The sequence below is a fragment of the Dendronephthya gigantea genome, unplaced genomic scaffold, assembly GCF_004324835.1.
Source record: "Dendronephthya gigantea isolate DGI-Jeju-01 unplaced genomic scaffold, DenGig_1.0 000093F, whole genome shotgun sequence".
Lineage (NCBI taxonomy): Eukaryota > Metazoa > Cnidaria > Anthozoa > Malacalcyonacea > Nephtheidae > Dendronephthya > Dendronephthya gigantea.
Genome location: NW_021163103.1, coordinates 560,589 through 576,133, shown reverse-complemented (window position 1 = coordinate 576,133; position 15,545 = coordinate 560,589). Strand labels below are relative to the sequence as shown.

Here is a 15,545-nt window from a genome sequence, read left to right as displayed (position 1 = left end):
AACCACTTGATTTCATGATCATGATACTTGATCATGGTTGATAATATTAAAAAAAATACTCCTGAAATAGAATAAAAGCTTAATTTATTTCTACACTCTAAAAGACTATAATGAAAATACAACTAGTCTAAATACTACACATTACATACAGGTAAAATGAAATATATTAAATTCTTTAAGAATATACAAGCAAGGACACAAAATTCTCATATTCAAATAAACTAAGAAAGCTATTAGAGCAATCAGCTCTAAATCGTTTAATACCAGAACAGTTAACTTGAAGCAAACATTTCACTTGAAATTAATACAAGATGAAAAATACAGCAAGCTTCCAAGTTCTAGTATTACTGCTCATTGTAAATTAATGAGACTTCTACCCTACAATATTTATACAATTTATTTAGATATAAGTACAACCAATTAATTCTTATACAATAATTTCAAAATTTCTTAGTAATTCATATTTTATCAGTTTATTCTTCAGGTCAAAAATGATTGATAAGCCTTCTTTGCAACTTCATTGACATACTTGACGTCAGGTCGGTGATCAGGATCTGGAGTTATGCATGCCTGCACAAGATCTCGAAGCTAAGCAACAAATCACACATGTATTATTAATGTAATGTTTCTCTACACATATGTCATATCATATTTTTGTAAAACAGCACCCTATAAAATTGACATTGATGTGACTATCGAAGAAATAAATGAATAGGAAATTGTAAATCAACAACAGTATACAAAATTACCTCCTTAGAGTAAATATCTGAAGGCAATGGTGGATAATCGCATTTTTCAATTTTCTTGCAAAGTGAGTATAGATTCATTTTGTCTCCATAAAAAGGTGATTGTAATGCAGCCATCTAAAAGTTTCAAAAATACATAAATATTTCCACTATCAAAGTTATGATGTTGGAATGTTTCAGAATCAACATGTATACCTCATATAATAGACATCCCAGTGACCAAATATCAGATCGAAAATTGTATCCATTTTCATGAATTCTTTCAGGGGACATGTAATAAGGCGTGCCAACTAAAACAAATTGTGAACTGGTTTACAAAACAGTGTCAATTAAAACATAACTTGAAATAAACGTGCAAAAATGAAAGTCAGATATAATAAATACTGACCCAGAGAGTGAGCTGCTGTTGTTTTGGAACTAAAATATCTTCCTAACCCTAGATCTCCCAACTTGACTACTCCTGATGCAGTTATAAACACATTTGCTGGCTTAATATCTGGAGGGAAAACAAAACAATATTAGAACATATCTGCCAACTGTGACAATGTCATTTACATAAAGACATGTATCAGTGATGTACCTCTATGCATCACTCTTCTTGAATGCATGTGTTCTAATGCTGCAGTTAACTGCACAAAATATTTCCTATTGGAAGAAATTTGCAAGGCTTACAACATTAAAGTATATAATTCATAATGAATAAGAGTTAAGTTAAATAAGTTCACAGCAACCAGGTATATATATTATAATCAATCACAATTATCGTTACTCTTGTTTGATTAATGAAAGTAATCAGCACACAAAGATTACATTCACAACCTAACATTGGTTATGAATGTTAAATTGCTTACCAAATAGTTCTTTCCGGTATCAACTTATTGTTTTTCTTGAAATGCTGAAACAATTTCAAAACAATTAGTTTCAAATTTCAAAGTTCATTATTATACTGGTATGTTCATTTCAGTTTTAAAAATGATTATGTACGGTACAGCATAAAAATTATAATGCCCAAATACCTTTATCATTCTAGATAGGTCTCCAGCATCAGCTAATTCAAGCACAATATTTAGCTAAAAATGATTAATAAAATGTGGTAACAACTGCCTGCAAATTTATGGAGGATCTTAGGTTGAAATATTGAAGCATTTTGCAATTCATTCACATACCTCATTATTTTCAATAAAAGATGACAAATACTTTATAACATTTGGATGGTTCAGTTGCTGAAATGTTGCAGAAAATAAAAGTAAGTTAAAATGAATGAAATATACAGAGTAGTATTGGGAGTATCGACTATCTCTCATACATTGTCTCTAGCTTCAGGATTCTTTTATTCTGATGAATACAGGCTCTTAGGTTGAAATGTTGAGAAGGTTTTCCTATTTTAAGGTTTAGCAATTGTTTAGAGGTGCTGCCATGTTGCTTCTATGTTACTATGGCAAACTAATAGTTCAAAACATACCTTCAGCAATTCAATTTCTTTTATGCAATCTTGCCTTGCTTTGGCATCCATCATGTCAAAAATCTAGTGTGTTGCATAGAACTATCAAAATTCAAAACTCTCAAAACAAAATCAAGAATTTAAACTTTATTTACCTGAACTTTCTTCAGTGCCACTATCTGATCATTGGCTAAACATTTTGCTCGGTAAACCACACTGAATTGACCACGGCCAATTTTTTTCTCAATCTCAAAGTTTGATAAAGTGCTATAGATTGAATCATCTTCACCAGATGCCATTGGCACAGACATAACAATTTACTTTTTGAATTGCGTTTTCTTGACAGGTAGTATCTTAAATTGCAAAGTGAATGCAATAAGAATATGTTGAATATTACAGAATGGCTTTCACTGGTTTCTAGAATGGAAACAAGAGCTATAGTGAAATTTACAAATGATAATGCTCTCTCTATGTTTATTGCTTGACTTCATAATGATCAAGACTTACATTAGTCCAATATGATAAACTATTCCATAATGTGTTATTTTGAATATCAAACTAGCTGCCCTGGGAAGGTTAAATATTGACTAAATATTGAACTGTTGTATTCCTCAACAGAAAAATAAAATAGTCTAAATAAAATTTGGTCATTATGAACCAAAACCCAATTGACAAACTACTGGCAAAAAATTTACAGGCAAATTTTAATTTTTATATGTTTCATGTCTTTCTTAACTAATCTTTAATTATAAACAGCTTTATGGGGAAAATTTATGGGGAAAATGAGACAGAATAAATTAAAAACTGTCCGAGTGTATATAATATATCAAAAAAGGAGATGGGAATTGACATTTTCACAAGCAATAATGTCTAGATATTATAGATTAAAAAATATGTATCGTATTTCTATTTGAACGTTATCCATCCCTATCTTTATTAGCACAATATCTGATAATTCACGTCTACCCTTGCTACGATATCATTTACTAACGTAGCAAAACAAACGCAGCAAGCTAATTTAATTCATACGGAAAAAAAGTATTTCTTTTTAAGTTAAAAATACAGAATTTGCGAATAAATATTTAATACTTATATATCAATATATCAGCAAAGTTTTACTCATATCATGCCGATTATAAGGAATTATTACATGTAAACATTTGGGATGGCTGTTTATCATTTGGTGAAGCCACGGGTACTTGACAACAAAGTTTGGAGACGTACTTGACGCTTTTGCGAGGGTGGTTTTTAACTAAAAACAACTCAAAGTGAAAACAATGTCTTGTGACCCACCTTTAATCAAAATTCATTGCAATCTGACTGAAATAAGTGGAAAGAAACCCTCAAATAATCCAGAAACGTTTTCAAGCTCGTTGTTTGGGACAAATACCGATTGGTTTCCGGTCTCTTCCGAAGAATAGAGACTAGCCACTGAGCTATATTAATCTTTTTTTGGATTCACGCCACCACTGGGGGGTCCAAATTTGGCCGTCCTGGTTCCTATTTGCCATGGTAGTAAGTTACAAATGGCCAAGGCCCAAGGCGCACACTGCCCTCCCCTGTTTTTTTAATAGTATTATTTTTCATCATTTTTACAGAGCTACAGAGGTAGCTGACAAGAGCACGTTTGGTTAATGTGTATATGATGATAATGCCGGGAATAGGTAATGGTAAATCATTTATGATTTTTGGCACTTCACTCGATGCAGGGGTATTCTAGAGGTTTAAAGGATCTTAATTTCGAGTGAAATTATACACATTTCAAATTCAAGCCAGGACAGTTGATGCAAAAATGAGTCAACTTTCGGTCCTCCGGCAGGAATCGAACCTACGCTATTGCGATGCCGGCGTACGTAACCGCGATCGAACGAGCCTCCGGGCTCGCCCGCTCCACAGCTCACCCGCTCCACGGCTCACCCGCTCCGCGGCTCACCCGCCCCACGGCATCGAAAAAGCGTTGGTTCGATTCCTGCCGGAGGACCGAAAGTTGACTCATTTTTTCATCGACTGTTCCTGGCTTGAATTGGAAGTGTGTATAATTGTGAAGTATTGTGTAACTTAAACTGCACAAATTACTTTGTTAATAAAACACAATATATTATATTTTTTTAATCAGCAAGTCAATGTTATATAGTTTGATTTTTGAACAAACTATAATTATCTTCCTTACATGTTGAGAAATTCTTGTTTGAAACTGTATCCCATGTGACAATGGTGACTGCATCTGTTGGCAGCGACAACATATCATCTCCATGACTCCATCATTCTAGTTTCATGCTGTCTGGAACTTTTCAGCTTCCTCACGAGCAAACTGACTATATGGGGGGCCCAAATATCTTTCTCGTTATGCGCCAACCATGGTGGCGCCTCGTGAACATGCCCCCCCCCCAATCTTGAACATTCCTACGGCCCTGTTCTTTCATGCGGGGATCTTTCTTGAAAGATTTCTTTTTGTTTATATAATTGTCACAATAATTTTAGATTATGCAAGTCTGCGAAGCAGATGCAGTATAATATTAATTATATGAGAGATATGAGACGAAGTATAATTGTCTGCACAAGTCTTACATTTTACTTTACATTTTGCATTGCAAAATTTTACTCCATTAATTGTCGCCCACTGCCAACACTGGAAACAGACGAAATCGACTTCCATGTGTCCGTAACAACGTATCCGTCATCCGCACTCCTCACTCTTCCCGTGTTGATAATTCCCAATCTTTGACGAGACGAACCCGAAACGTTTCTTGACTTCAAATTGGTTTGACTTAGAGCATATAACAAAGTTACCGCCATGCATATCTCAAGAAAACGAACACACGTCACGAATGTAATAAACTGCGAATCTGATTCTAAATAACTTACACCACTCATAGCATTAAACATTTTAACAAACGTGATACTGTTAATAATAGTGATGGCAATACAAAATGTCGAGGCAGCCAAGGTGACTTTTGAGACTTTAGAGATTGACTTTGCTTTCATTAGTTCTTCTCTAGAAGCTGGAAAGAAGTATCATAAAATTTCATTGGTCATTGATCACGGTCTCTTTGACATGTTCAGGAAGAACAGTTAACAAAATATGTGCCAGGTTTTTTCCTACAGTAACCCTGGATCAATGAGAGATGATCTCACTGGACCTTAAGGAAGAGTTTACACGTTAAAACTGATAGAGCTATCTCACACATGCCAAGATTACTCCCACACGTTATGCCGGGTCTAAACTGTAGGAAGAACAGTTTAGAACTGAGAACTTCCTGGCAGGAAAATTTAGTTTGGTTCAGGTTTCCCCCTAACAGATGCGGATATAGCTTGTGTTCACTATAATCAAAGAGCTAATCCTTAAGCGGTGATTAAAAATCAATTTTAAACTCATACATAAAAAGCTTTTGAACTGTTTCACTTCATCATCTTTATTAGCAGTCATCAACGAGGAAATATCTAATATAACGTCAAACATGACAATAAAAGTATATATTTGAATCTTTCGGTAGAGAAAAAGAAATCTTAGGATATAGTGAATGACATGGGAGGTACTTAGATAAGTATGTTCTCAAGTAGTTCGTTTCCTATTTGCTTCATTATTCTTGTATTGAGGAAACAGCAATACACGAAAATAATGGCTGGAAGTCGCCGTGGCAAATTTCGAAACCGTAGACAGTCAGTCGCATCGTTGAGGGTCAGTCGCATCATTTAACTCTATCTCGGGTTGCTTGAACGTGGGCTCACACTCCCATTAACGACAAATACACAGAAAATAAACCAAACCCTCAAATAACCCAAATAATTAACCAAAAGGTATTTTCACTGGTTCAATTCGAGACTTTGCAAATACGAAAAAAAGAAAAAACAAAGTGTTACAGGTAGTATTCGAACACAGGTATCAAGCACAAAAACCAAACCCTTGACCACTAGACTAAAGCCCGCTAGTTTAACATTATATATGTCGGTCAATTAAATCGGCAATGTTCTAGCAACCTGGTATCGATTTAAATGATGCGACTGACTATCAAAGATGCGACTGACTGCCAACGGTTTCGAAATTAGCGTCGCCGTGAGGGCCAGGAAAATATATCGTGATGTCGCTGCTCTGTTCTTGTACTGAAATTATAGTTTAATAATTTAGCAATCTTTACTAATATAACTAACCTGCATGAGTATCTCCCCTCAAACTCTTACTTAACACGCGTTTATTTTTCGTCGCTTTGATTAAAATTCTCAAGCCACTGTATGAGACAGTAACTATGATGATAATGCAACCAACCACGGCAATTGTTGCTGATACAACTAACATGCGCGTCATGACAGGTAAAAACAGGCTGATAACTTCACATATAATCCCAAATGTGAAATACAGTCCAACAATCATGAGAATGGTTCTCGTTTTCAACAAAGGTTCATATTCGTAGTTCCTAGCCTTGGCCACTTTTAAAAAACAAGCATGAACGAGCCCAAAACCGGCAGTAAGCGATGGCTGTCCAAAAGAATATAATATACGGAGAATGATAACTGGTGTTTCATCAAGTAACGCTTGGTGAATTTCATAAGGATTCAATAGAAGATACAGTGGTCGAGAAACACATAATATCAACACCATGATAAACACTGATAGTCGATAACCTCGTGTCAACATAGACGCTTGATAAACTGCTTTGAACAACAGAGCAGTTGAAAAACATCCAGTGATGATAAATAAAATGCTAAACGAAATCCAATGAGTCTTCCAAGCCCATTTAACTGAGCAAGGAGTTGTTTCTGACACGTTGGTGTAGTTTGTGAACATTCTGATGCTTCGCGTCTTTAATGCGACATACAAACTAAGTTAAGTAACCGTATTACTGAAGACAAATACCTGTGTTATATAACTATATTGTTCATCAATAGATTAATAATTATATTGATCTATCCATGCAGTTAAGAGGGCGGCAATTATATTTAGAGAACAATACGTCAAGTGGACGAAGCAGAGGTATTTTAAGTGGTAAAGAATTCCTGTTTCTGTTCCTGTCTCTAATAGCGAAACAATTGAGCACGGAATTGCTATAATATTTAATATTTCAAATGAAAGTAAACTGTCTTAGGAAACGTAGAGATCATTGTGAAAGTAACAAGCAATCAGATACATTTATTCGACCACGATTCACCAATTAAATGCAAGTCAATTAAGCCAGTTCGAGCCCCATGCAGTAATTCTAACATGTTAAGTCTTGTTTCCAACAATAATCGAACGTCAGACGTGGGTCTAGGCTGTTCGAGCCTGGTGTGTTTGATACATTGGACCAGGATCAGGACATTTGAGGTATTTTGTTTTCAGACAAAAACCACGAAAAGTAGCGTATTGATTGACCGTAGAATTTGTACCATACCTACACTGAGGCACCACGTTTATTTAAGGAATCTCTTTTAGGAACTACATCAATTTCCAGCTGTGTTAAACCACATTAGTTTCCAGTACCTTCACTCGTCTTCCATCTTATCCTGCCATAATTTGACTGTTCCATCAGATGACGCAGAAAGCATCGCTGCTTTCTCAGAATGATAAGACAATGAATACACAGTCGTTTTATGCGCTTTCTTTATTGTGTGTATGAGTTTTCCTTCAATCAGATCCCAGAAGCAGATCATACCGTCTTCACTTCCACTCACAACCTCGCTGTCCGTGTGCGATAGGCATGAATCTACTTTATATTTCTCATTCTTGTGACCTTTGAATCTGATAAATTTAAGAAAAAGTCGTTTGCAAATACAGTTTTAAAATTAATACAGAATATGACTATGTGGACCATTTTAGAAGACAACTTTTTCATTCCAAAGAATGGATAAAAAAAAAGCAATAAAAATATATTGATTCAAGTTAGTAACTCTTCTGACGAAGGCCCTCAGGTCGAAACGTCGAGAAGTGTTTTGTCTATTTTAGGCAGGCAGTTGTTATACCACATTTGATGCTAATTCATTTTCCGGTATATTTGACCATAGTCGAGTATAACACTTGGCGGTATATTCGACCATGGTCGTGTATACCATTTTCCGGTGTATTCGAGCATGGTCGTGTATACCATTTTCCGGTGTATTCGAACATGGTCGTGTATAGCGAGGTCAATAATCTGTTTATTATATGGCTGAACTGCATGAGACATCCAGGATACTGGTCCAGATAGAGAATATACAGACCACGGTCCGAATATGGGTTTTTACGGACCGGTCGTCAATCAATCAGAATACAGGATCTTGAAAAGCCATATAATAATCCAGTATATTCGACCATGGTCGAGTATACCATATTTCAGTACCTACTTCGGTCATACCATTTGACCATGGCCGAGTATACCATATTTCAGTACATTGAACCATGGTCGAGTATACCATATTCCATTATATTCGACCATGGTCAAGTATACCATATAACGTTATATTAATCAACCATGCATAGTCGAGTATACCATATTCCAGTATATTCCTCATTCAATGCACTTTTTATTGAATGAAGGACAATGCAGAAAACTTTTTTATCAATCAGTGTGTACTTATGGTATCCTTGGTAAGGTTAAAAAACAAATACATAAACCTACTCATTCAGTAGTTCTCCAGTTTCTTTATCAAGTAATCGTACAGTGTTATCAAGCGATGACACCAATACACATTGGCCATCCTTTGATAATGTTACAGAGGTCACAGGTTGACCAAGATGATCTGCAGTCATTCTTCCTATTCTGATATCATATCGACGTACATTACAATCCACTGACCTAAAAAACAAACATTTTCTCAAAAACCAAGCAAAGGTCATTCCTTTTTGTTCAAGTACATATTGCTCTAGAACAAAACACATGGATAGGTAAAATGACCACTCAATAAACTATTCCAAGAGTCTTTCCTAATGATAATTTCACATTTGGTGATTGATCTAGTGTAAAAGTACAAGCGAAAATCTTATCTAACTCTATCAGGTCTAAATTGTAATTCCTCTTAATGCATGTTCAGAATATTCTGTATGATATAAGGGACATCTCATATATTGAGACAAGGGAGATATGATAAAACTAAAGTTGCAGCTACCTAATTAAAACACAAATTCACTACCATACCTACCCTGTTAAAATTCCCTGTTCAGAAACGTACAAGGATGTGACACTATCTTTTGCCTCCTCCAGAATTTGAATTGGTTCCATATTCCGTGATTTTGTGTCCCATATACGAACAGTCGAGTCATAGGATCCAGACAAGACAAGTGAACAGTCAGGACGATTGAACTGGACACAATTAACTCTCTGCCAATAAAACAAAATCAGGTAAATACTATTTAGAGATTATTAGGAAATATTCTTATTAACCCAGCTCAACAACCTAAATGAACATTGACCATGATTGCTAAAACATCCTAATGGAAAAACTGAAAAAGCATGAAAAAAGCTTGTGGAAATGATGTGTTCAAGTCACTTTGACATCCAGATATATATTTTTTCAAAAACATATGGGTATAGAAATGGTATCTACATGTAGTTAAATATTATCTATAACAAGATTTATACATTCTCACTGTCAATATTGACTAATTTGGTTGTTTGGATCGTTCAGAGGGCAACTGGGGGTCAGAGGTAAAATTTCTCAAAGTAGACCCATTCCAGCTTGCTAATGAACATCTTTTAGCAGTCATTAGGTGGACTTGTGCTTTCTTCACCTTTAACCCTAAATTTAAGGCTCACAAAATGTTTGGCAGGCAACAAAAAAAAGATCAATGAATAAATGGAGATTACATGAATACTCACACTAATATGGCCTCTAAATTTTCTGACAATCTGACCAGTTGCAACATCCCATAACACTACAGTTTTGTCTTCACTACAGGATGCAATTCGTGCACTATCATTTGATGCAACTGCATCAAGAACCTCATAACCATGACCACCATAAGCCTTCAGCTCTACGCCAGTGTATGGGTTCCACAATTTTAATAACTTGTCCCCACCACAAGTCAGACAGTAATTACCATTGGTATTGAAGCGAACAGCCCTAACAGGTCCTTGATGACCATCTAATTGTTGTATAAATGTTGTTGGAAGGGACATATTCTTTGAATGAAATATGACAATAATAATGTAGAGTATCAGAGGAATATATATTATTATTATATATCCCTATATTTATCCCTATATATCCTTACTCTTTGGCGTTGAGTTTTCAGTTTTCACCATTGACCATGATTTTAACACATTTTCGAGTTTATCCAATTTGAACGAGTTTAGTTATGATTGTTAAATATCGCGCGAAGATATATATTGCACAAAGAAAAATATCGTATGGGTTTGTTTAAAATAACGGTGTTATTACAGTGTTGATATCGTGGTATATCAAGAGTCAAGACGGTTCTTAGCCAATCAGCATCCAGCATTAGGAGTGTTGTATAGACTATGAGTATATTTATGAATACGTGGTCAATGGTCAATGTTAGTATTAGGTAGTTACAGAAATGGAGTATAGGATATTTAATATTGTTTGTTTGTCCCAATTTTTTTGGCTGTTGCCGTGTTGTTTGTGTGATGCTGGTCAGTCCATGTTTGGCAATCATCGTGGGGAAGAAGTGTGTGAAAATGGCAACAATGCTTGTCTTAACAAGGTTTGTTGAACTGTTTCCATCAATAATTAACTCGTTAATTTAAGCAGTCAGTTCTCGTTCATTACTAAGCGAGTAAGATGGTTTGTCGTAAGACGGAGTAAAACCCAAAAGGTTTTAAATTGGCTGAATCTTGGAGAATATGAGAACTTTTATACAACTGTAAGCTACTCACCTAGCAATGGATATTGTTAAAAAAATATGGAATGTTATATGATCTTTAACTTGTGCAAATTGAGTTTAATTCCCTCCTTACTTTGAGTTTTACAACCCTGATGACTGTAACCTAGTTTAGATGTTCACTGAAATGATATTTTATTCCAGAGGCATTGCTGGGGCTATGAGAATGGCTGTACAGATTCCAGGCAATGGTGTTTACAACCTATATGCAATGATGAACAAGGGTACCAACGATTTAAAAGGTTGGAAATTTTTATGCAGGATGGATTGGTTGTAGGTGTAGTTTAATATTGTAAAATATATTTAGTAATTTTAATAAATTATAAAATATTATTTCATTGTAATATAGTGTGGATGAGAAAATGCATGAGTGGTGGAGACAGGCTGATTTTGGATTTGTGAAAAAAATTCGAGATGATTTGGTGACTGTGTGTGAGGCAACTAGCCAGGTTTAACAAAATTCCCTTCATTATAACACATAAGTTTCCCATCCATATAATTATGAACTGCAATAGTTTAATTCTGATATTTATTCATTGTAATAATATTTCTTTATAAACTAGGATGATTCATCATTTATTTGTTCTAAAGACATGGCATTTTGTCGAGCTAAGAACCTATATCTAGATTTGAGACGTGGATCAGAATATGGATGGTATAAAAAGTTTACAGAATCATTAGAATTAGGCAAAGCCAACCATAATAGATATTATGCATAATGATATCAAAAGGAATGCCTGCAAGAAATTCTGGTCTTAGTGGTCACAGTGGGAAATTTTGAAGTTGGAATTTCTCATTTTGACTACTAAGAGCAGAATTCCCTGGAGGAGAGCAAGATCTCGCCTTTAAGGTGCTCATATGAAAAATCAAGGGGGTCAGCAAAAGCAAGCCAGCCTAGCTAAACCAGGGTTGGCCTGACTCAAACGAACAGGGCCTAACTCTAAAAAAAATTATACCACTCTTATGTATAGAAATTTTATCAAATATTCTTTGATAGGCTGAAAGAGAATCCATTTAAGGAGGGTCAAATTGGAGGACATTGTCACTACAATCCCTCACCAATCAAAACCTCAAATGCACATCGTATGTCACTTTCATCTTGGTATGGTTCTTGTTCATTTTTTTGGTTACAATAGGCCTTTTAGCTTCTAAGCACACAATGCATGACGGTAGTTGATTATCAAGGTCAATTTGACTTGTTATTTCGCCATTTTAGGAGTCATTTAGTTTAACAAAGAAACAAAAAAAATCGGCAAACTTCTCTTACAAACAAAATCGCTTCAAAGCAGGCGATATCGCAACTCAAAGTTGCTTGATAATCAACTAATGTCACACAATGCGTGCTTGAAAGCTAAAAGGGGAAAGGTCCATTAGTTGTAAATTTTGAAATTGAAATTCAATGCATCTTATATACATAGGCCATATGTCATATGATAGTCATCATGAATTTTGGAAAAATTATTCTCAACCATTATAATAATTCCCTTCCAGGATGAATGAAATTGAAAAGTATTCATCTTTATCTTTCCATCCTATCAATGATAAGCATTGTGACATAATTGTTGAAAAACCAACTTATTTCATGAAATTAGATGCAGGTAAATGAAGAAGGAAGTTGAGTTGTTTCTTGACCTTTAATGTGTCCAAGTATTTCTCAAATTAATTTTCATTTATTATTTTATTGTTTTAGTTGTGAATATGTATCATCATTTCTGTGACTATTTCAACCTATATCTTACATTTCATGTCAATGGATCTTTCAGTAAAGATATTAATATAGTTTTATGGGAAGAGGTAATGACTGTGGTGACGTCAGCTCTGACTTTGCATTAGAGTCAGACTCTGAGCCTGCATTAACACCAGTAGCTCTCACAGTGGTCAAAACATAGTTTGATAATCATCAATTTCTAATCTGTAGTCAAGAAGAAACAGTCTGGGAAATTTTGGAGCGACGTGGAAGGCATTCACTGATAATGAAATTGTGTATCTAGGTGATGCATACAGAAACCAAAGAGTAAGAATACACTTCTCAGGAACAAGAACTATTTGAATTTATCAAAATCATGCACCATAGTAATGCATTAATACTTGTGTGGTACTGCTCTGGATTGCGTACCAAAAGACGGTGTAAATTTAGAAGTGTTAATTATTTCAAATGATTACTCTTATTATAGGTTTGTTTTAAAGATGCAATATTTGCTTTACTGCCACGAATGGTGTTTGGATTATTTTACAATACTCCTCTGGTAAAACTCTCAAAAAAAGTTGCAAATTAGATTTTTTAAGATCGTAATGGACTTCATCATAATTCGTCATTTATGGTCGTTAGGTGCCCGGCTGTTTCAAAACTTGCCTTTTTAAAGCTTTTAACCGTTTTCTTATGGACAGACTTGATATTAAACAAGAACGAAATATTACGGTATGAGATATTGATTGTCAGATTTTTTCTTCTAAATATATATAAAAGAAAACTTTATCCTGTTTACCTCACAATTATACCCACTAAATATAATTTCCAGGATGTAGACGAACCAATCCGCATAGAATTGCTGTCTCGGGGAACTGCGTATAGACAGATATTGAACCAAGATGAGGTTCGTAACGCTTTGATAACGATTTTCGATATGTTGCGATGAAGACAATTCAATTTGTTTTATAGATGAACGTAAAGTTAGTGTTTTATGTTTGATTAGATTGAGAAAGCGCTCAAAGGTCTTTCTGGTGTTAAATTTGAAGTACTTAACTATAACTGGTCAGTGAGTTCAACCACAATGTTTGATCTACACTATAATTATTAAATTTTGTTTAATTATCATGTATAATTTTACATTGTTTTTCTCATAGGAATGTGCCTTTCATTGATCAAGTGAAGGTAATATTTTATACAGGAGTAAAATATCCACTTCATGACTCAAACCTGCACCCCTGCATTTTCTATGCACTGCTCAGCCTGCACATGTAGCCTTCCATCTTTGTCTTAAGAATTATGATCATGATTACACTCATGTTTCCACCAGGATAAAACCCAGGAAACATTTCTTCGTCAGTGCAACATAATACAATATTTGGGGCCCTCTGATAAAAGTATTTAAAAAAAGCCCCCGCGTCCATATTTTTTAGTATAATTCCGATTATTTTCTTCTTAATTTTAGTTTTGCTTATTGAATTTTAATGAATATTATTGTTTTCTTTATCAACAGACAAGTCATAACATAGATATCTTTATTGGTATGCACGGTGCTGGTTTAACACACACGTTATTCTTACCTGACTGGGCTGCTGTTTTTGAAGTGTAAGTAAGACTCTGATTTTAAATTTTGATTATTGTGTACACACGATCCAATATAGTCACTGGATTGAAGTTCCTCATATTTATAGGTGTAGCCAATATGCTCTTGCATTTCAATTCTTTTTGTTTCCATCAGTTTCAAGGTTTCCACAACTTAATTTCATAGGACTGTCCTCATGGGGGGATGGAAATGACAAAAGAGAGAAACAAAGATCTTTTGAAAAAAACAGATCCCTCTCTCTCTCTCTCCCTCCCTCCCTCGTGGTTGTCAAGGAAATTTCCTTGCATTGTGGAAACCCTGAATTCAGTTTGCGATAATACCATATCTCAGGATCAATAAGGATTAATCTCTTATGGGTGACTAAATATAATGAAATGCCTGAGAACGGTCTCTTGAAAGGCTATTTGAATTTGAATATTATGTTATACTGTAGGTACAATTGTGGAGATACGAATTGTTATAAAGACTTGGCCAGATTGAGGTACATCATGTGCGCGTACTTTTTTATTAACAGTCAGTAGGTCATATCTAGAGGTATTTTAACATGCCCCCATCAGAAACAGTGGCTACATGAGTCACTATAACAATAATTTATAACAATAATACTTCCAAATTACGATCAAAATATTTTGGTTGATTTTTTGGATTTCGTATCTCATAGAGGAGTGAACTACTACACTTGGGAAAATGACGAGAAACTGGTTGAGAGAACTGAGGTATGGTTGGTTTAAATTTTTTCGAGACCTTTAGTTTCAAAAAGCTTCCATTCGCCAATCCATTATCAGATGGAAAATTATTACAACTTGATATCTTGAATGAAAAGTAAGCAAAAACCATTCATTCATAAATCTTCTTTTGCAGAATAAACACGAGAAATATGGTGATAATTTGAAGTTTAGAAACTTTGCATTTGATGTGAAAGAATTTATGCGGATTGTTTCAATCATGGTTGAACAAGTGAAAAAAAATATAATAGAGAACCAGCGAGATTAGGATTTCAATTGTAATCTATTTAAATGTTAGTGCAATTCAAATTAGGTTATTTTTTCAAAAGAACTATTACAAAATGTAATTACTAGATAGTTTTGAAATACAATGTATGAACGGACGAATTTGATAGCATTTCTAGGTATTAGGTATATTTTTATACTTTTACAATAAGCTGCAGATATAATTTATCACCTTTACCAATTTTTTTGAAAATAAAAACCGCTCACATAGTCCAGGCATCACGATGGTTTTGCTCGCCTATTGCTCATTGGGGGGTAACTTGCAAA

At 34.6% G+C, this 15,545-nt stretch overlaps 4 protein-coding genes across 5 annotated transcripts; 1 reads left to right on the top strand and 3 right to left on the bottom strand.

Annotated features, from left to right (window-relative positions):
• Positions 1-79: 79 nt before the first annotated feature.
• Positions 80-3,569, bottom strand: LOC114533617 (serine/threonine-protein kinase Nek7-like). Of its 2 annotated transcripts, none has more exons than XM_028555182.1 (11): positions 3,481-3,569; positions 2,343-2,604; positions 2,209-2,271; positions 1,913-1,969; positions 1,763-1,816; positions 1,598-1,641; positions 1,327-1,391; positions 1,135-1,242; positions 942-1,036; positions 750-863; positions 80-588 (listed from the first exon to the last, which is right to left on the bottom strand). In XM_028555182.1, exons 2-11 carry the CDS (start codon positions 2,496-2,498, stop codon positions 481-483), a joined length of 864 nt encoding a protein of 287 aa, XP_028410983.1. In that variant the 5' UTR covers positions 2,499-2,604; positions 3,481-3,569; the 3' UTR covers positions 80-480. The 2 variants fall into 2 exon arrangements, with proteins under 2 accessions (XP_028410983.1, XP_028410982.1); XM_028555181.1 differs by having other exon boundaries at positions 2,343-2,540.
• Positions 3,570-4,370: 801 nt separating this feature from the next.
• On the bottom strand, positions 4,371-6,987 carry LOC114533647. Its single transcript, XM_028555224.1, has 2 exons — positions 6,337-6,987; positions 4,371-5,189 (listed from the first exon to the last, which is right to left on the bottom strand). Exons 1-2 carry the CDS (start codon positions 6,968-6,970, stop codon positions 4,786-4,788), a joined length of 1,038 nt encoding a protein of 345 aa, XP_028411025.1. The 5' UTR covers positions 6,971-6,987; the 3' UTR covers positions 4,371-4,785.
• Positions 6,988-7,057: 70 nt separating this feature from the next.
• Positions 7,058-10,548, bottom strand: LOC114533648 (WD repeat domain-containing protein 83-like). The gene is made up of 4 exons (XM_028555225.1): positions 9,954-10,548; positions 9,277-9,455; positions 8,757-8,933; positions 7,058-7,900 (listed from the first exon to the last, which is right to left on the bottom strand). Exons 1-4 carry the CDS (start codon positions 10,251-10,253, stop codon positions 7,645-7,647), a joined length of 912 nt encoding a protein of 303 aa, XP_028411026.1. The 5' UTR covers positions 10,254-10,548; the 3' UTR covers positions 7,058-7,644.
• Positions 10,549-10,563: 15 nt separating this feature from the next.
• LOC114533646 (EGF domain-specific O-linked N-acetylglucosamine transferase-like) lies at positions 10,564-15,463 on the top strand. Its single transcript, XM_028555222.1, has 17 exons — positions 10,564-10,801; positions 11,123-11,220; positions 11,328-11,427; positions 11,542-11,633; positions 11,976-12,080; positions 12,470-12,576; positions 12,669-12,772; positions 12,897-12,992; positions 13,153-13,224; positions 13,308-13,397; positions 13,498-13,572; positions 13,672-13,730; positions 13,823-13,850; positions 14,179-14,270; positions 14,702-14,749; positions 14,930-14,984; positions 15,130-15,463. Exons 1-17 carry the CDS (start codon positions 10,655-10,657, stop codon positions 15,259-15,261), a joined length of 1,500 nt encoding a protein of 499 aa, XP_028411023.1. The 5' UTR covers positions 10,564-10,654; the 3' UTR covers positions 15,262-15,463.
• The last annotated feature ends 82 nt before the right edge of the window (positions 15,464-15,545 follow it).